This window comes from Oryctolagus cuniculus, chromosome 3, assembly GCF_964237555.1.
Source record: "Oryctolagus cuniculus chromosome 3, mOryCun1.1, whole genome shotgun sequence".
In the NCBI taxonomy this organism is placed as follows: domain Eukaryota; kingdom Metazoa; phylum Chordata; class Mammalia; order Lagomorpha; family Leporidae; genus Oryctolagus; species Oryctolagus cuniculus.
In genome coordinates, this window is record NC_091434.1 from 149,874,184 (window position 1) to 149,896,656 (window position 22,473).

The 22,473-nt window shown below is 33.8% G+C and overlaps 1 protein-coding gene across 28 annotated transcripts in view; it reads left to right on the plus strand.

Annotated features, from left to right (window-relative positions):
- Nucleotides 1-22,473, plus strand: part of FOXP2 (forkhead box P2) — a 660,955-nt gene that overhangs the window by 486,958 nt on the left and 151,524 nt on the right. For 21 of the 28 annotated variants that reach the window (XM_017342624.3, XM_051848004.2, XM_017342628.3 and 18 more), the window contains 1 exon segment: nt 6,463-6,552. In XM_017342624.3, the coding sequence (XP_017198113.1) occupies nt 6,463-6,552 (90 nt within the window). 28 annotated transcript variants of the gene reach the window in all.

The window sequence follows — 22,473 nt, forward strand, 5'->3', positions numbered from 1 at the left end:
AATAGTTTCTTCTATTTTATTTATGAATTCCTAAAATGTTTCTGAAACATTGTTTATGACTTTTGGACAGTCCACTCAATTAGACTCTTTGCAGGGAGGAATGATGTCACATCGCCCCTCCTACCTCCAGAAATGTGTTATGCTTAGTTCTTCGCTCAGTGTATGGGGCACACTCAAAAAATTTTTAATGGTGAGTAATTTTTATGCATTTTATCCTTCCAAAGTTTTCCCAGACACTACATACGTACTCTGTAATTTTCCTTTTAAGTGGAAAAGGATGTCAAAAACAGAGATTTATATAGCAGTTTACATTGTGATATTCTGCTTATACTTTAGTGGCATGTATTTTCAATTACTACCTAATATGCCAGTTGAAGTTATAGAAATATAGCAATAATGAATCTTCAACCTGTAAACAAACTAAGGATGATATTGGCCTCATAATGAAAAAATAAGTACTAATGTGTGAGAGAAACAAAAGATAAGACCAAAATATATTTGGGAAAAATAATAAAATATTTTATAGCAGAATGAGAGAGCCTATAAACCTGTAAGCCTGAGAGAGAGCATGTAAACCATTGTAGTTTCCAGAATATGTACACAAAAAAGGTTGTAAAATCACTAACTTTAATAAAATTGGTTCCAATTAAACTTGCCCTGTCATACTTAAGGATCTTAAAGTTAGACTAAATTCCTTAACTTGTGAATGAGAATTATATTTAATATTATATATATTATTAGTATTTTCTGTATATTCCATCAACAATTCATTATTACTAGCAATAGAATCATGAACAATGTAAGACATGAATTCCAGGCTACTTTATATTATTTACGGCAGCCTGTGGAATGCCACCTCTGAGGAGGAGAGCCTGTTCATCCCATTAAACTGACCGTATGAGTCTAGATCTGAAAATAAAAAAGTAAAACCTATATTGCCTTTGGTAACTTGCAGACTTACTTAATGGAAGGATCTCTGAGGTCACCTGGGAAGTTGGAGCCATACTAGAATACACTTAATATTGGCTTTGGACCTGCATCTTGAGGGCTGTATTATTACTTCTGAGGATGACTTGAGAATCCATTCTGTATAGATTTAGTTCACTGACTACCTATCCTTTGGATATATCTACATCTTGAATACTAAGCCCAAAACGCCTGACATCTGATTGGTAAATAGAATGCCTAATAAGTAATTACTCACTCTGATTATACTCCATAAAAGAAATGATGCTATCTTCTCAATTTGACACCAGAGCAATGAATAATGTAAACAGAGTATATCCATCTGCATATATATTCTCTAACTTTATGTAAAATATACTATGATAAAGCAATTATTTTTTTAAATATTTCCTAATAATTAGCTTTTTTCCCCCAACAAACTTAGTCTAATTATGTATCAGGCAAGATAAAATGAAGGGTCAGTAGCTACAGATGCATAATTTCACTCTGATAGATTGCTGTTTGAAAATAGGTTATGACAATTAAGTGATTAATTTTCTTCTATTAAATAGCATTATGAAACTTCAGATTACATTTATCAGTGTATTCTCTTGGAGCATCGTGTGAAGAAAGGCCAAACAGAATAGGAATTCATATCCTTTGTGCAAGGATCAGACTATACTTCTTATCAACCACACTTGGGAAAATAATTAGAAAAATGAAATTCTGCTTGAAAACTTATTTTATGGTCAAAATAACATGTTAAAAACATGGTATGTTAAAGGTCAAAATACATGAGTATGAGGAGCGAAAGTCTGGACGTCCTGTTGGCAATTTTTTTTTTTTTTTTTTGGTCTGGTTATCTGCAAAGTATACACCCCTTGTCAGTATAACAGGGAGTGCCTGTGTAAACATTCTTGTTTCGCCTGTTCCACATAATCATTTCTTGTATCATATTTCTTCTGACCTCGCTATCTGAAACCAATTACAGGAGATCCATTTGGGCTGCATCTATTTTCATAAGAAGCCTGGGCAGCAGTGTCTTTCTCAGAGATGAATATCAACATCAAATATGCTTCTGAGTGCTTTGTTATTTATGTTTCAGAGAGATTTTGTAGCCTTCAGCTCTCAAGAATGTGTCACGCTGTGCTGTTTATACATTGAAGATATTAATGGGCGTCGATGTCATTTTTCATTTTAATGTTTCAAATGCAACAGGCTGATAGGTTAAGCATTCCTATTTTTATGGGGAGAGATATGACTGATGTCTGTTTTTCCCCAAAAGTATACATATATTTACTTTGGAAAAAAGAAGAAGGTATTTATAAACCTTAGCATACTCAACATTTTTTTGGTTTCACTGGGTATTTCTAAAGTATTCTCAAATAATTTTAATTTTGATGAAGTTTTTTCAGTACTCTTTAGAATAAAAGTATTTATCTGACAAATTACAAAGGTTTTTCACCCTACATTATTCCTCACAGTGACCTACACAGAGAATTATTCTTTGTGAAATTCTCAAGTAGCATAGTTATTACTAGTAAGAAACAGTGATATACTTGAACTTTGCTTTTCTTTAAAAAGTTGTTCAGTTGAAACTACACAGTAACTTGTTAAGGGTGATGTTTTTAATAAATATTTTAGAGCAAAATACACTCAGCTCTGGAAGTCATATGCATCTCTGCAACTCTATGGCCTAACGAACATATACCTTATGATATTGTAAAAATTTTATTTCTTTTTTCAAAATATTTTGATATAGTCTGATTCCAATTTTTTAAATGTCTTATTTTAATTTTTTAGCTTTACTAAAATTAGATAACTTCATTAGGTAAAGTGCACCTTTAATTCAGAACAAATGTGTTTCTGGAAACTAGATATGGGTTGGCTGCCTTAGAAATCTTTTTGTTATTCATTTGAATCAGATTCAGTCAATATGAAAGGAAATTTAGTAAACAACCTTTTCATTTTGTGATCTTAATGGCTCATAGAACTTCATGAATGGCCCTGGAATTTATCTTTTCTACATATTGACAAAAGTGGCAAGTTATTTTCAAATTAATATCTCATGTAATTTGACACCTAGTACCTTTTATTCATGGAAGTATTGTATCTCATAATGTTTCATGTTTTGATATGCTAAAATAATAAATTGCAAAGATGAACTAAACATCTTGGAGCAACTGTTTATTGAAATTCAGTCCTAAAGTGTTATCCAAAATACTGGAAATAAAAATGTCCTATGATGCATGTAGTTAGAATGCAAACTGCCAGAGATTTCTGCTTTTGAGTTTTAAATCATTCCTGATCTGTTGTAATTGTTTGTTTTGTGCTCCAACCTCTTATGTTTACTATAGAATTCACTAGTCATACCGAAAGAATGTTGAAATAAACAAGTAGTTATATTTTGTGAGTTTGTATTGGGAAGTGATCCTCAGCTATTTTGAAGATAACTGTAAATGTGTGCTGTAAAAATCAAATTACTTTAAAAGTGGAAGAATGTGTTAGCCAGATTTCTGTTTTTCTTTTCATTTTTGTTTAATAATCAGTCTTCTACTAACAATGCAGAAGATACATGCTTTTGGCCAATGATATTTTAATGAATTGAGGTTCTGAGGTATCTACTGTCTCAGTGTTTTTCTATAGCCATTAGACATTTACATATTCCATTGGGTTACATGTTTGGGTTGAGTTGAATGAATGCAATGCAGGTGCTGAAAAGGAACAGGCCCTAGGCTTGGGAGACACACTTTACTACTGCCCCTTGTGACATTAATCAAGTAATTGTGGTAGGAATTCTTCATTTATTCGCCCAGACAGTGAGAAAGTTAGGCTAGACAATTTCCAGATTTTTTTTTTTTTCCCAGCTCTAGAATGTGCATTAAACCCAAGTACAAGATGATGGGGACAGTTAGCTGTAAAAATGGTGTTTAACCTCTGGTAGTTGTTTGATTCACTTACACATTAAGAACATAAACGTATCTGTGTTTTCCCTTTTGAGTTCTGTTCAATGCATATAATCTCCATACAGGTAAAGAACGATTCCTTATGGTGGCATATATTCTGTTGTACTAATATTTTACTCATTAACAGCTGATGGTTTCTTTGACAGAAATTGAGACAAAATGGCACACTGAAATGTACTCTGACCTGGAAGTAGGGAGACCTTGAACAAAGCACTGATAAATTGTTTTGTGACACTGAACACAGCAGTTGATTAATCAAGGCCTATTTTTTCTCATTTTTTGAAAAATAATCAGATTAGTTGATTCTTTTTTTATTATTTAATAAATGTGAATTTACAAAGTGCAACTTTTGTATTGTTGTGGTCCCCCCAACCTCCCTCCCTCCCGCGGCCCTCCCCTCTCCCACTCTCTTTCCCATCCCGCCCTTCATCGAGTTTCGTTTTCAATTACCTTCATATACAGAAGATCAACTTAGTATACACTAAGCAAGAATTTCAACAGGCTGCCCTCACACAACCACACAAGGTATAGGGTATTGTTCGACTAGTAGTGTTGTTTGTAAGTTTCATTCTAAGACTGAAGTTAATCCCAGTCATTTGAGAAACTGAGATGCTAAAATGTGTTCAGTACATTTCTGAAGGGATAATAAATAAGTGTATGATTTTAACATTTTAAAAAGATTGTATATAAACAAAATAAACTAATCAAGTCAATGAGGAAAAATTACATTAAAATATTAGACAGAAATGTGGATTTTTACATCAATGGGGATTTTTTTTGAGTTTTTTACATATACAGCCTTCCTAGTCACACTATAGGAACTGCCACTTGAACAATATCATTCATAGTTATTTTTAAGTTGTAACTCAGAGAAAAAGTAAATGTCACTTAGAATATCAAATTATATTTTTCAAGCAATGAGCTTTGTGACAATAATTTGTGGAACTGTTACTTTCTTCTTCAGACTGAGCTCTATAATAAATAGTCCTGAGTTCATTGGCATGTGCCATCCTTCGAAATATTTAGGTTGACTGGTAATTATTGGAAAAGTTTAAAAAACAAAGGAAGACTGTTGTGAGAGAGTGTGTCTCCAAATGTGAAAAGTGTGCTTTACAAACTGTGCCAGATCCTGCTATGGGAAGACAAATCAATGTTGTTAGGAGATGGTGCTAGTGCATTCAGTTTGTTTACTTTGGTTTCTATGTCTGCCTGCCTTCTCAGAAAACTTGCTTGGAGCCAGACTGTAGCAGCCCTCTCTCTGTCTTTTCATAATTGATCAGGGGATGACTGCCTTCCCTGAGGGTTAAGACGTGGCAACTTTTTCTGTTTGCTCAGCATCTCAATGCAGTAGTTCAAACATTGTTCACACCAGCTGGCAGTGTAATGCCATATGCACATCTTGTCAAAGCAACTGTTGTCATGGATACTAGAAACTCTGTTAAAAACCAGATCATTGATTCCAATCAAAATTGTACTTTTTATCAGCTGAGAATCTTAATTATTATAGAAGAATATTAATCTAAGATGTTTTCCATTATGAAAAATATATGCTTATATTCTAAAATAGTGGGTAAGAAAGTAGGGTAATGATTTGTTTTAGCTTTAGCTGTTGAAAAATTGCATCACTAGTGGTGTTCATTGAACACATTTGTTGAGGAAAAAATGAATATTTAAAAACAAGCTTTTAAACAGTTTTTTAAAATATTGATTTGTATTGCTATCTTTAAAACAATTTAATATACAGTTTTTATTTTATGGCATTAGTTTTTACATAATAAGTTTATGTAGTACATTCACAAAACTCTCCCTCTTCTAGTAAATGAAATGCTTACTTTAATTTATGTTAAGTTTTATTTTCCTGAGTGGCAAAGAAAACATAAAAATAAATGAAAACATCTTCTGTTTTGATTGGTATTCTGTCATACATAGAAACAAACCTGATTGGTTGAGTGGTAATTTCTTTGTTCTCTGATTTTGCTAAGAATGCAAATGAAAACCACTCAATTTTATTTGGCATTAAAACTGCACTTTATTTTGTCAAAGGAGTGGTTTCCCCTTGAATTGTAAGTACAAAAAGTGTTTTTAATCTTTAGTGAAAATCCTTATTAATTCACTTTCAAGATAATCTGATGTTGATTTGTCAAATTTAATTACAGCTTCCGGTAACACTTGAAGTCTACTGCTTTTGCTGCAAAATTGTAATATGAAAATGCAAATGGAGTGATAATTTAAAAGGGAGTGGGCATTTTAGTTGAACACGCAAAGACAAGTTCCTTTTGGAAATGAGATTATTGATGCAGTTTATGATTTTTCTCCTCTTTAAGCACTTTAAACAAATTAAATTTATTCCCTGCAGGAGTACATGTATCTCCGGATTTTGAATAAAGTTGTATACGTGTGTTTTCTGACATTTTTTGCATATTAGAAAAAGAATATAAATAGTCTGTATAAAAGGAAGATAGATGTTCTCATACATCGAAGACATTTACTGTTAATGAGGAATAACTGATAATAATTTTTACTTAGATATTGTTCCCTTTTTCACTTCTAGGCTCTCCAAGCAGCTAGACAACTTCTCTTACAGCAGCAAACAAGTGGATTGAAATCTCCTAAGAGCAGTGATAAACAGAGGCCACTGCAGGTTAGTAAAGCACTCCTGTGCTTCTGGTCTTACTCTAAAAGATTCCTAGTGAGAACAGCTGTGTAGACCCAAGTGTGTGCATACAGGCAAGTATTACATTGGCATATGTAGATAATTTTAATTCAAATAGAAAATTCATTTGAACTTCTTCAAAGAGAAAATAGTCTGTTACCATAGATCTCAAAAGTTTACAAAGTTGCTCCTTGCAATATTGTGTAGAAACCACATTTGATACACAAAGGTATAAGGAATTTTGTATAAAATTCCCTTGTGAGATTTTAATGGGGTTCTAGCTTCACACACAGGTCAAAATGTAAAAATTCTTCTTTAAAAGCAAAGTCATAGTAAAATGGTGTGGAAGGAAACAAAGCCCTGTCACACACCCTCCCACAATTGTAACTAAGTGACAAATGCGGAAAAACTCCAGGATTGCCAAAAGAACTGTTTGAGTTTGCCAAGGAGTTACTGCTGTTGCTACAGTTATGAAAACACATTCTGGAATTTGTTGTCCTTACTCACTATATTTGTCCTGTGAAACTGATAGCATCTATGTCTTTTAAAGTAACTTTTTTGGTTCATAATACCATCATTGTTTTACATAGCCTTTCTAACCAAAATTTATGGAATATTTTCTTGGAGAAAAAACAATTTTATGGTGTATTTTTTAAACATTTGGAAGGTATGAACTAGAGTTGCATAAAACATCTCTGAAACTCTTCATTGGCTTGGTTGAATAATAAGCAATAATTTTTCTTCAATCATCTGTTTTATACATGTCTAATAAGGCAAGCTTTGTTTTGTTTCTTTTTAACTTAAGTAAACAACTCATGTTGCTTTATTTTAACAAAAACAATTTCTTTTCTTAATGGCCTAGATGTCTGTTTTCGTTTTCAGGTGTACCCACAGATGTTATTAACTAAGTCTCACTCATGGCTTTCTATAGCTTAGTTTGTATGACATAGAATTACAGGCTACTGATGTACACAATCCAGAAAGTACTTATTACCTAAAAACTGGATTACAGTTTTGGTCCCTAAACACATTTGAGATGGGAATATATGTGGCGGTAAGAAAGTCATGTGTGGGTGGCTGGGAAGGGGACTCAAGGATAGGAAATGTTTCAGCAGAGCCTGCACTCTGGGTGTCTGCCATGAATGCGAAGGCAAGCTTTCCTGAATCAGCCTACATTTAAGATTCTATTGCATTTTCTTCTTTAAAACAAATTTCACATTCTTTCATTTTAACTAATCAGTAATTCTGTGAGACCCTTTCCTCACCCTCTTACCCCTCCTCAGGTTATAATACTGAGTGTAGCACTCCCCTCAGGTTCCCTGATTCCATGAGAGTCTTTCCATGCATTTATGTGACTGAAACATTTACACAGAAAACACAGAAGGTAGCAAATGAAATGTTTATTTTCATTTGTGGTTTAAGAGTATAATTTTGCTTTCTTGTTGGTTACAAAAAAAAAGGAGATGGAAATGGTGGCAAACTAAGCCAAATACAGGAAAGAAGTTACTGTTTTGAATGTCTGAAAAACACTCAGTATTGCCCTAAATCTATTAATTTCTGGAAAAGAGAAGATTTTGATAGCGCTCCTTCCTCTGCAGAGCTAAATCCAGCAGAAGTAGCTTTCTTGCTGGTTACCAGGTTATCTCTGGAAAGAATGTCTGGGTTTTCATATTTTTCTACTTTCTCTTGTGTTGTTGTACTGGGAAGTCAAGATTTGATTGATTCACTAAAATATACATAATTTTTCTTTCAAAAATTCACACATATAACATAGGAATATTAATGTCCCTAAACTAAGATATTATTTTTATGTACCAGTTGTTGTATCAATAAATTTGGAGAAGTCTCAAACTTTGTTATTTTCACATAAAAGGGTGAGTGAGAGTATAATAAATGCCTTTTAAGAATTGCAGTTGTTGACCATTACTACAAAGACTTTCACTGTGCTACTTGAGTTTTAAGTTTTGTGATGCATGCTAACCTAAATAATACATCTCCATGGTATGGATTATTAAACTGTAGCATTTTAGGATTATTTTAGAATTTTGATTAGATCTCATGCCAAAATGTGAAAGGAATAAGAAGTTGGTTTTTTTGAATGAGGATTTAGAAATAATGAATGAAGACTTATTTGCTCACCAAAATATTCACTGCAAGTAACATAATGTGTACCTGAATTTTTAGTATTTCATAGTACTTGATGAGTTATCAACTAGAGACATGCTGGGACTGCATTAAAGACCTAATAAAATCCTAATAGCATTTTATAGTAGCTTACGCATCTGATGTCAAATGGGGATATTAGGTAATGCTTATCCTTGCATTTGCAAATACTATTTAGCATGAGTTCCACAATTTGCTACCTATTGTTTAAAAAGACAAAATGTTGTTGTTTCAAATTTTAATCTTATAATGTGAAATTAACATACTGAAAGTTTTCCTATATAATTCAGACTAGCTCTTTTCTATTTAACCAAGAATATAACCACATTTTTATAATAGAGTTGGTGTGGATTACCTTTTAAATTTTTTTTAAAAAATCGAAAAATGTTTTAACATCTGCAAATCCAAGGCAAAGTATTTCATACTACTGGATCCTGATGGTTCTTACAATATCAGATGCAACATCTGTAGAGAACTAAAAGATAGTTTGTGGCTTTTTAAAAAAATATATAGTTTTATAAAGAACATTGCATAAAGTTTGAAAGAAAATATAAATATTTTAAAAAACTGTTTTGATGGCTCAAGTCACAAGAACAATATTCAGTTGCTTCTTAATATTCACCTGAATTTCCTTTAAATGTTAAAGTGGTGACCAGATTTGAAGTGTGACATGGTACAGAGTGTTTTCTAACAGACTAGAATTTATTACTTTTTCATTTCCATTTTTTCAGGTTTTTATGTATAGATGACATAGATATTAGAATGTCTAACACAAAATAGAAAGAAAAATATCACATCTGACAAGCTTGAATACCAGTTGTAGTAGTGATTTTCATATTTAGGGATGTGAATATATGAATTTGAATTGTTTACATATTCTATTCATTATATAAGACACCAATTGAATAGTTCTAATCAGTAGGTGCATTGATTAATGAATGACATATTGATGAATATTATATAAAGATTGTGATGCAAATGGAAACTGATGTAAACCTAAGTGTTACTCTATGTTTCTTCTTTACATTCTTACTATGTATACCAGAAAACATACCCTAATAAGAACAGCAGAAGATGGCCTCTAATTTTAGTGTTTTATTTATTTATATTTCTAGCACTTCCTAACTTATCCATAGTGATTCTTAATGAGGAAAGTTAGCCGAAGAGAGTATTTAATGTTTTCAGTTTCACACAACTGATTTCCAGTTTAAAAAGACTAAATTACACACATACACACAAAAGCATGCACATGCACACTTCCATAATCTGTAAATTTTAAATTTTTTGTAGAATACATTATCAACTTTCTAGCCTATGACAAATCTACTTAATTTAGTTTAGATTTGAAAAATTGGTCGCATTATTGTTCTTGTTACATTTACAGCCATGAGACAGACTTGTGGTTCTTCAACAGCTGTGCAGAGCAGAGACGTAAATTTAAGGTAAATGCCATTGCTTTGCTATCTTAGATGAATATTAGTATATAGCATTGTAATCACTTCCTTCATTGTAGGTTAATATGAAATTCTCTTTTCCAATAGTTAATTAAAATTTTAAAATTCCATCTTAAGGAGTTAAAGAATGGAATAATAAAAAGCAAAAATGAGTTAAACTTGGGGGTCTTATTCCAACCATACTGCAAAAGAATAATATAAGCTTGAAGAATTCAGTTAACATATTGAAACTAAAGTCATTGGGCTAACTGATATAAAAGATTTAAAATTCCATAAAGATTTGTTTTGCCTGTTTTGTTTTAAGTAAGTGATAGGTATATAAATTTTTTAAATTAGGTATATCTTATTGGATATTAGTTTATGTGTTAAGGATTGTGTTTTTTTTTTTTATTTCTTTGGTTTGGTTGCAAAGCACTTGTTTAATAATATGCCACAACCAAAAATAATTCTTTGGAATCAAATTAAATCTTATATGTATGTAAACCATGGTATAAATATAATTTTGACAACATCAAAGCCAGCTTTATTTTGTTTAATGCATTGTAATTGAAACAATACTACAAATTGCATTTAGGAGAAATGTAAGCTACATAAATAATTATTTTACTATGTATTTTTATAATATACATTTAAATCAGTTTTGATATAATTAAATGTAAATGCATTTCTACCTTCCTCTACTTCTTCTACTCCTAAACTGCTAAAATTAATGCCAGCAGACAAAATAAAAAAAAATCCATAATACTCAGTGGTCCTACAATTTTGTATTCTATAGGAAACAAGAATAACATAAAATTTTATAGTTAAAATATTCAAGGAGACAATACTAACTTTGATGGAATATAGAATCAGACATTGTAAGTATGTTTTATAAAATAACAAAATTTCATTAATACAGTGGTAAAGAATGACACTGAATATTTCTTTTTCAACATTAATGCTGAATATACAAGAATTCGAGAGAAGGGGGCAAGTCTTGGCTGTTCCACTTCCCACCTGGCATGCTGTAGTGTGCATGGGAGGGCAGTGGAGGATGGCCCAAGTCCTTGGGCCCCTGCACCCACATGGGAGACCCAGAGGAAGCTCTGGGCTCCTGCCTTCTGATCACTCCAGCTGCAGCTGTTGCAGCCATTTGGGGAGTGACACAGCTGGTGGAGGATATCTCTCTTTGCCTCTGTCTCCCTATAATTCTGCCTTTCAAATAAATAAATATATCTGAAAAAAATAAAAGAATTAGAAAGGGCCAGCATTGTGGAGCAGTAGGATAAGTCATCCTATATTAAAGTGTCAATTCCAGTCCTGGATATTCTGCTTCCAATCCAGCTCTCTGATAATGGAAGCAACAGAGAATGACTCAATTGCTGGGAACCCTATCACCCACTCGGGACACTGGATGTAGTTTCTGACTCCTGGCTTTGGCCTGGTCCAACCCTGGCTGTTATGAGCATTTGGGGAGTGGAAAAGCAGATAGAAGGTCACTGTCTCTCTCTCTGTGTCACTCTGCCTTTCAAATAAATCATTAAATCTTTTTAAAAAAATGAAAATAATTGGAGAGAAGCTAAAACACATTTTGTTCCCAGTACTTAAAGCAGCGTTATCAGGAAATTTGAGATATAAGTTTGAATAGAGCATCTTCTGTGATGCAGAAAACTTACAGTTTTTGAAAGACTATCTTTGCTATATATGTTTTCTGTACACACACACACACACACACACACACCATGAGCAGTAAGTCTAGTACATTGTTTCCTGATCACAAAACAAAGAGTTGAATTTCAAAATCTATTTGTAAGGATATACTATGCCTTGCATGGTCCTGATTTTCCAATTCCAGTAGAGAACATTTGTTTAAAGGCAGTGTGAAACAGGTAGATTGACAAGAGTTACAAAGTCTTTCCTAAGCCATAAGGATACTTTCACCCTTGCCCAGTTGCTCAAGGCTGACACCCTGTGGAGAAGGGTTTGGGAGTGGCTCAGTTACTGTGAAGTGCGCCTGTGCGGGAAAACTGAGCAAGCCATCTATTCATGCATGGAATGTAGGAGAGACAACATGTGTTTGGGTCTGATGCCTGACTTTGCCCTTAATGAGTAGGACGTTTGAGTAGAATAAATTGATCTTTTGGGATTTGTCTCTTAATAAAATGAGAATAAGGATACCCATCTTTCGAGTCTGTTGTAAAGACAAAAAGAATATTGTGTAGAGTACTTCACATAAATCCTTAGACATTGAGTTAGCAAATAACTGCCATAGGACAGTCTCCAGGAAACTGGTATCTAATCTAATATTATGATTCATATATATCTTGTTGTGTAGTCTTTGCATTCAGTCATAATTTTTCACTGTGCCCAGATATTGTGGTATGAAGTATGACCAAATAACAACAACAACAAAAACCTGTCATAGGTGGTTTAGGCACTAAGTATGTCCTTACTGTGGGCTCCCATAACATGTATGCTTCACCCTCCTGACACATAACTTATGTTTCAATGTTTGTCTTTCCTATTGGACTCTAAGCTGTGTGACAGCATGAGCTATTGATGTTTTACTCATTCCCAATGCCTAAAACAGAGCCTGATGAAGAGCAGAATTCAGTAAACACTTGTTGAAACAATGAATGAACAAGAGAGACTAACAGGAGGTTTGGGGGGTAGTGAACCCTTCACTCAGTGTAAATTGAGTGATTGCTTGCCATGTATCACCTCCTCAGGGACTTATGACTAGATTGGTACATGTATACAAGTACATACATTTTAGGGTATGGTGGACAGGCTATGGAAATTGGAAAACCAGAAAATGCAATTGACAGTTAAAAAAATAAAAAGCATCAATTCAGGTTAATTTGATCAAGGAAGGCTTTAAAGAGCAAGAAACAGCTACTTTGGGCTTAAAGCAAAGAATTTGGTAAATAGAGAAGATAAAGACATTTTTGATGGCAAACCTTTAAACATTTATTGAAAGGCAGAATGAGAGAGAGAGAGAGAGGGAGAAAGAGAGAGAGAGGGAACTCCATCATCCATCTGCTGGTACATTCCCCAATGGCCACAACAGTCAGATCTGGGTCAAGCCTAAACCAGGAGCCAGGAACTCCATCTGGGTTTCCCATTTGTGTCGCAGGAGCTTGACTATGTGGACCATCTTCCACTGCCTTCCCAGGTGCTTGTAGCAGGGAGCTGGTGTGTCCTATCAGCAGTGTTGCAAGTAGGAGTTTAACCCTTTGCACCACACCTGCCTCTGATGGAAAAAAAGATTTTTTAATATCATCAGTAGGGCCGGCACTGTGGCATAGTAGGTAAAGCCTCTGTCTGCAGCGCTGGCCTCCCATATGGGTGCTGGTTCACGTCCCGGCTGCTGCTCTTCTTATCCAGCTTTCTGCTAATGGCCTGAGCAGGCAGTGGAAGGTGGCCCAACTGCTTGTACCAACATGGGAGACCCAAGAAGATCCTGGCTCCTGGCTTCAGATCGGCCCAGGTCCAGCCATTGCGGGCATCTGGGGAGTGATCCAGCAGATGGAAGACCTTTTTCTCTGTCTCTAACCCTGCCTCTCAAATAAATAAATAAATCTTTAAAATAAATAAAAATAAATAAATATTATCAGTGATGTGGAGATAGGAAATCAGGAGATCTAGTTAGGTGAGAGTAAATAGTTTGCTTTAGTCAGTACAGAGAAGTTACACTAAAAGGATAATGAATGGGTTTAGAAGACCGCAAATATGTATCATCAATTGTATAGATCCTGAAATGCCAAGCTAATGAATCTGTACTTATGACTTGGGTAGCAGGAGGCTATTAAAGTTTGCTGATAAGGAAGTGATATGATCTAAACAGCATTTTGTGGAGATCTAATTAGAAATAATATATTTGAAGGGTATTTTCAGGGAAGAGAGTTATGAGGAATCAGTAATAATTTAAACATTATTCAGCTATGTCGAGTTTGATGTGATGTCAAGACGTGTTAATACGTGGAAATGTCTGGCTTTTAGAAATTAGAAAGAGAGCCTGACAGAAAAGTTAGAACTAAAGTAAAATATCTATGGAGTAATACAGAAGTGATCATTAAATCCATAGTAGAGCAGCTTTCCAAAAACATAATTTGTAAGGAGGAGCTCAGTAGCATCAACATTTTATAGAGCAATAAGAAAAAGAGGAAGAAAAAGAGCTGGATCTTCATAGAACAGTCAAGCCAGCATTTGCCTTACCAAGGGAGGTCCAAGAAAGGGAAAATTTTTAAAGACAGGGCTTGTCCACCATGTGAACCAATGGCTCCAAAGAAGAGAATTTTTGTGCATAAATACCTTTTAGGTGAATTACAACACTGATGATTTTTCAGCCACTTTATTCTTTATTTCCCATCAGTAACTCTTAGAATCTATAATACTGACTAGTGACCAGTAACAAATGGGAAAGAAATCATACTTGAACATGAATGCTAAGTAGAAAACAAAATTAATAAATGTACTTTTGCTTCTCAGGTTACTATATCAGAAAAAAATATATATTGCATATATAGTCCTGAATTCCCACAGATTAAATATGGATGAAAATTGCTTTTTAGGAGGTCAAATTTTCTCTTTTTCTTAGCTACCCCAAGCACTTGCTTCATTCTGTAATCCATTAGGATTTTAAGGATCTATTCCCTTGACTTCTCTACCTTAACAAAAGTGAGAGCAAGAAAGAATTGAACGTTAATATTGTTATGGGAGCTCTCTATAGGATTTAAGACTTAGGCTGTGAGTTTTATCTTAAGATGTTTGGAGGTGTTGTACAAGCTAAATTGAATGACAAAGTGAAGTACAGTGTTAGTACATGATTTAAGACAAAAAGTAAAATTATTTTGAATTTACTGACACTTAAGATTCATTGTGTTTCCTCTGTGGATTCCATTCATTTCTTTCTGTTAACCTGCATTCTACATTTCTACTTGGTCTTTTTAAAATTTCTTTTCTACTTTAGTCTTCTACTATATTTACTCCTCTTTTATAATTCATTTCTCTCCCTTATCATGTAATCTCATCCTTTTGGCATTATAATCAGAAAGGAGAAGGTTTGAATGCTTATAACTATTTAATTCTATATTGAAGCTAAAAGATAATCCAGCATATCATTTTACTATGAAAATAATAAACTTTGCTACTTCTTATAGTTCAGTATTCAGTATTTAATTCTTGTGTTGTCTCAAGAGTAGTTTACTTTATGCTATTTCAAATTTAGTTTTAGTATGAAGGCATCTCTATTCTTGAATATCTCAGCTACTTGGAAAACTTGAAACCTTGAAGCACTTCAATTAGCACTAGAAATCTACTATTACTGATGACCTTTATAGGTGCCTTTTAAAAATCATCATCGGAATAGTTTCATCAGTCCTTAAATCCTTTTTTCCAGAACACCCGTTAAAAATCAGTATGCAAACTAGAATTACTTAGGATATTATAGTAAGTAGTCACTTCCAGAAACATCCTAGGTTGTGCAGGTTATAATTATTCTAGTGATGCTGAATTTGAAGCACAATATTTGAAGTGATCAGACAAGTGTGCGATGAATTGTTCATTGAAAAATATTTCTCATTCTATCTTGATATGAAAATCATATAGGCTGATTAAAAGAACTCAGGGTGCTTCCATAGCCTTGGCAGCTCATGACAAGAGCCTAGGGTGATTACTGATGCCATAAACAAGAGTGACAATTTGTTAAGTCAACAACAGGAGTCACTGTGCACTTACTCCTCATGTAGGATCTTTGTCCTTAGTGTGCCGTACATTGAGATTTAATGCTCTTACTAGTACTCAAACAGTATTTTTCACTTTATGTTTCTGTGTGGGAGCAAACTGTTGAAATCTTTACTTAATGTATGCTAAACTGATCTTCTGTATATAAAGAGCATCGAAAATGAATCTTGATGTGAATGGAAGGGGAGAGGGAGTGGGAAAGGGGAGGGTTGCGGGTGGTAGGGACGTTATGTGGCGGGGGAAGCCATTGTAATCCATAAGCTGTACTTTGGAAATGTATATTCATTAAATAAAAGTTTAAAAAAATAAAGAAAATAAAAAGAACATACATAATTTTTAAGTTAAATTATGTTAGGGCACTAAGTTATTTTTCCCAAAAGCACTTAATAGGTGATGATAAATTGCTATAACACAGTAGTTTTTAAAAAGTATTTATTATTTATCTGTTTATTTGAAAGTCAAAGTTACACAGAGAGAGAAGGGGAGGCAGAGAGAGAGAGAGAGGTCTTCCATCCGTTGGTTCACTCCCCAGATGACCGCAATGACTGGAGCTGTGCAGATCCAAAGCCAGGAACGAGGAGCCTCTTCCCAGTCTCCCACAAAAGTGCAGGAGCCCAAGCACGCGGGCCATCTTCCACTGCTCTCCCAGGCCATAACTGAGAGCTGGGTTGGAAGTGGAACAGCCAGTACTCGAACCAGCACCCACAGGGATGCTGGCACTGCAGGCAGTGGCTTTACCCACTACACCACAAAGTAATTTTTAAATGGAAATTTTGTTCCCTGTTAGATGAGGAAGAAAGCACTCATGAGAACTAATTATAATAGACCCTTGACATTCATATTGTTGTGTATCTTGAGATCTTCATGAACCCTCAAATTTAAGAAATTCTCATTTCAAATATAAGGAGAGGTTTGTAAAGACTTTCTTCCTACCACTGTCCCATTTTGAAATTCTATCACTGTCTGTGCAAAGTGTAATACAAGTTAACAACACTCAAGATCTCAATAAAATGTGTCTCATGTTTAATCTCAATTTTTTGTCTTTTTATTTTTAAATACTTCAAATAATACAGAAAGGCATTAGGAAGAGCTGAACAAACACACGTATATTTATTTGACATTTTGCCCTATTTTCTTCATATGTCAATATCATATAGGTATTTATACGCACACATACTATTTTTTGAAAATATGGATATATATTAATAACATAAATCGGGATTTATGAAAATGATCATAAAAGAAGAATAGAGGGTGTACTATTAGTTAAGGTATATAATTTGGTGAATACAACTTATAAATACAGCTTATAAATATCTATGTTTACACATTGATTTCTACATATGAGATTGATTTCCACATATGAGAGAATACATGTGTCTTTTCTATGTCTTGACTTATTTCAGTTAGCATAATTATATCCAGTTCCATCCATGTTGTTCCAAATGTCAGGATTTCATTCTTTTTTGTGGCTGTTATTCTAGTATGCATTTATACCACATTTTCTTTATCCATTCAACCATTGTTGGACATCTAGGTTGATTCAATGTCTTGGCTATTGTGAATTGGACTGCAGTGAACGTAAGAGTGCAGGTATCTCTTTCATATGCTGACTTCATTTCCTTTAGATATATTTGGAAGTGTGATAGCTGGGTCATTTGATAGAAAAATTTTTAGCTTTTTGAGGAAACTCCATACTTTTCTCCATAATGGCTGTACTAATTAGCATCCCCACCAACGTTGTATTAGCATTCCCTTTTCTCTACATCCTCACCAGCATTTGTTAATTTTGTTTGTTTTAAAAATAGCCATTGTAACTGCAGTTTTTACTTGCATTTCCCTGATGACAAGTAAGAGTGAACATTTTTGCCTATGTTTGTTTATCATTTGTATTTATTATATAGAAAAATATCTATTCATACCCTTTGCTCATTTTTAACTAGATTCTGAATATTAATCTTTTATCAAATTCATAGTTTGTAAATATTTTCTCACATTCTGTCAGTTATCTCTTCATTCTGTTGATTGTTTCAGTTGCTATGCAGAAGCTTCTTAGTTTGATACAATCCCATTTGTGTGTTTTTGTTTTTATTACCTGTGCTCTTGGAATCTAACCCAAAAATACTGCTGCCTATACCAGCATCTTGCAGTATTTCCCCATTTTCCTGTTGTAATTTCATAGTTTCAGGTATTCCAGTTAATCTCAATTTTTTAAAAAAGAAACAATTATTTTTCCGAGATTGGGCACATTCAGGGTAGTATGACCGTAGACGATTATTTTTGACATTACAAATTTTCCTACATTGGTGAGGATAAGTAGAGGGTAGCAAAGCTACATTAGTGATCAAGAATCCATGAGAGTAGAAGAATTGGGATATATGAGTGAGAAGTCAGCAATTTAAATTTCTAGGCAACCTGTCCTGACATTTGATCCTGTCATTGAATAATTACACAGTTGTAATGTCTAGGAACTTTAGAATCCTATGAAAGTAATCAGAGCAATCCTCAACATTTGTGAATTTTAAGGCTTCATTCTACTGGGTCTTGCAATCTAGCATCTACAAGAAAAATCCAAAGTGAACTAAAAAGTCCCCCTACTTTCCTTGATGATGTTTTAGTGAAGAATTGAGAGAAGTTCCATATCCTAAAAATTTTTGTTCTTTTTAGTTTGTAAATTTCCACTGGCATCAATAAATTACATGGAATGCTCTAGCAGAGTAAGTTTTCATATCTGTTCTCTAAGGGCATTGGGGAAGTCAGAGTTTTTGGTGTGAGAAGACTTCACAGAAATTTAGTAGATGAGTAGATTTATTTTAATGATTATCAGTTGTTACCCTGTCTGGACCCCGGAATTTCTGAATTGATGCTTTTGTTTCTCATATTAGAAAGGTTCTATCTAGAGGCAGTTCACAGTTTAAAATCGTGAATTACATCAAGCTGTAGCAAAAAAAAAAAAAAAACCGTTGGAGATTATTTTTTAAAAGGTCATGTATATAGTTATATCAGTATAGCCATAAACTCATGGTCTAGTAGTTAAACAGCTGGTAACACAAAACACACAGAAAATTTCTTTGCATAGTATGTAAACTCTTACACTTACAATGATAACACTTGCATTGCTGTAAGAGCTGCCACCTTGATATCTTCAGCTGCTAGTGCTACTGCACATTCTTGGGTGACAAACCAAGGAACACACGGAACACTGTGATGTGCTGACATGGAGAAAATCTGTTGTCTCACAGGAAGACTGTGGTAAATCCTTCGATAGACATTTTCTTAAAAACACAAATACTACAATATTCTGTCTGCATTCTGCCTTCTTCCAGTTGAACCAAGCATGTAATTCACATTTAAAACAGATTACTTAATGATTAAAATAGTACTTTCTCAAAAGCTTTGGTGTTGTTTAAAGTTTTCCCTTTATTCTGGGAAAATTTTATTCTCTTAATCAATACTTATCATCACTCCCATATTAGGACAATTAAGGCAATGGTTTTCCAATTTGAGAAATTCCTGGAAACCTTTTTGAAAATGGAGATTTTTAGGTCCATGCCCGACTACTGAGTTAAAATTTGGAGGTACAAGATCTTTGAAAATCATATCTGTGTTTCTCTGAGAGATTCTACTGCAGATGGTCTGTAGGAACCTTGAATATTTTCCTCTTCTAGAACAAGAAAATGTTTTCCTGTAATTCCTCCATTGATATTCTATGTCATTTTTCTTCTCTAGGATTCAGTTTCCCATGTATACAATGAAAACACTGAACTAGTAAAACTTCCAGTCCCTTCCATGTGCTGAATTCTGAATCTCAGACCAGCATTTATTCATATATATTTTCTTTAATTCAGAACTCATTTAAAAGGGCCCTGAGCCTGTTTTTTTGTGATGCCTCTGATCATTCTTTTCAGCATCATTTTCAACAACATTTCCAGGATTTCATATTTACTATCATGATTTCTTACATCAAATTATCAATAATGACCTCATTCTCTTCTTATCTTTTGGTTTTAAAAAATCTGCATCTCGAAATCTTCAATATATATCCATTTTGCCCAACAGGCTTCTCTTTGATACTATAAACCTTAAGTTATTTTAATTGATTATCTTCCAAGTTAGCTGTCTTCTGGAATGGCCCTAGCACTCTGACCTCATTATACACACTGCTTTTTCCACATTGTAAAAACAGCAGTATCAGCTACTTATAATTTCTCATGTTGATTCATACCTCCATGCAACTCATCATCCCTTTCGTCTCTTAACGTGCCTTCTCTTCCTTGCCATGGAGAAAACTTGTGATAAGCACCTAAATTTCTACTATCATCTATTCTGTGAAGGCTCCTTCAATACCCTCCTCCACCACCAACACACACATTATGTGAATTAATCAATAAATGTGAATCTATTATTCCTTTTATATATTATATGACTTCCATAGCTAGATACACTTCTTGTACATCATGGTGAGTCATAGTATAAGTTCCTTGATGGCTGAGACTGTGTCTCACTCTTCACATTTTCCAGTGTGTAGCATAGACTGGTTTTACATAAGTATGTGAAGTCCATATATCAGTGCTAGTTTATAACGCTTTTTTTATTCAGTTGCTTAGCATCTCAAATCAGATCATTATTTTAAATTCAAGTTATCTTTTTCCTCTGTCCAACATTTTCTTCTGCTTTTGCTGATCCTATTCTCCTCCAGCCATTAAGCCCTTCTACTATGATAGTGTCATATTCCTGTGCCCTAATCATGTGAAAATTGTCCTGTTCCTCAACTTCTCAACATGTCCCAAAAAGCTTTTCATGTCATGTTACATCTGACACATTACAACCATTACCTTATCCTACCGCATTCCAAACATGATTAACCCATTCATTCATTCCCAAGTGGTGATATATATATATATGTATGTATATATACATATATATTGTGTATATATAGTATACATATATAATATATATGCATTGTATGTGTGTGTGTATATATATATATACCAAGCACTTTGCAGGAATCCATGAACTACATGAATTTTTATTCTTATTTGCTTTTGTTTCTATTTCTACATATTAAAAACTCATTTCCAGCACCTTATCTACTTAGCAAACTTATCTACACTTACTTTGAGCCTCACTCGAGTTGCCCTTGATTTACCTAAGAAAAATAATACTTCAAATGTGAACTTCCAGAACATGTATAATGCTATATATTAATTACAAAGATAAATTTTACTACATTTTATTTTAACTACTTCCCTTAGACTCTAAATCCTTGTATGGCAGTGGTCACATTTTACTCATGTTTCTAACCTCGACCCATATCATAACACCTGAAACATGGTAGATGCTAAGTAAATCCTTACCAAACTGAAGTCTTCATATGGAATTGTTCATTCTTTGTCAGACTAAGTCCAGGATATCACTTCCATTCAATCTGATGAAACAAATGTGGAAAAAATGGTATTTACTGGCATATTTCTTTGCTTTGCTCTGTAGAAATGAACTTTTAAGCAGACATGGGTATCATTAGAAGATGTGATTGAGGTCACATTTCAGTCCCCACTCATGTTATTATTGTATTTTGTCTTTACTCCAGTTAGGCATTCTCTTTATGAAGTAATACTTCCAATGATTACTGTTCTTGATTGGATAGTATGTAATGTACTTATTTAACGATTTGATTGATTCATCTTTTATTTTATCTGAATATTTTCTTCCTGAATCTATCTTCTGGTTTATGAATTTTATACAGACATGAATACTTTGCAATAAACCCTTTACCTATTTAATTTATTTTTTACTTTTTAGATTTATTTATTTATTTATTTGAAAAGCAGAGTTAAAGAGAGAGAGAGAAATCTTCCATCTTTGATTCACTCTCCAAATGTCCTCAATGGCAGGCACTGGGTCAGGCCAGAGACAGGAACCAGGAGCTTATTCCAGGTCTCCCATGTGGGTGTAGGGAACCAAGAACTTAGGCCATTCTCTGCTGCTTTCCCAGGCATATTAGCAGGGAGCTGGAACGGGAATGGAGATGCTGGGACTTGATCGAGTGCCCATATGAGATGCTGGCATCGCAAGCTTTGTTACTTAACTCCTATGCCACAATACTTGCCCCTAGTCGTTTTTTTTTTTTTTTTAACAAAATAAACTGATTCATTGCTCTCTACTATCCATGTTCCAAACCTCATTAAGTATCAGTGATACTTTTAGTTCTTCAATGGAACTAAGAAATTTGTTTAATAAAGTATAGAGAACTTCAAATAAAATGCAAAGATTTCTCAAGTATCAAGAAACTATAGTTTCTACATGATTTATTGATATATACTTTGCAGTTAATTTTATCTCTTCCTTTAGCCATTTGGGAAATTCTGTATATTTTCACTAAATTTAATGTGAGGTCTTCCAGTGGCTCTGTGTAGAAACAGATGTGTTTTTCTCATGAACACAAACTCCAGAGACAGACTATCTAGAGCTGACAGGTGCAGCTCTTTTAGGATGACACAGAAACTAGGTTTATTCTCTTTAGCCTTCTACTCTGCTCCTATGTAGCTTTTGTCTTCATGGTCACCTG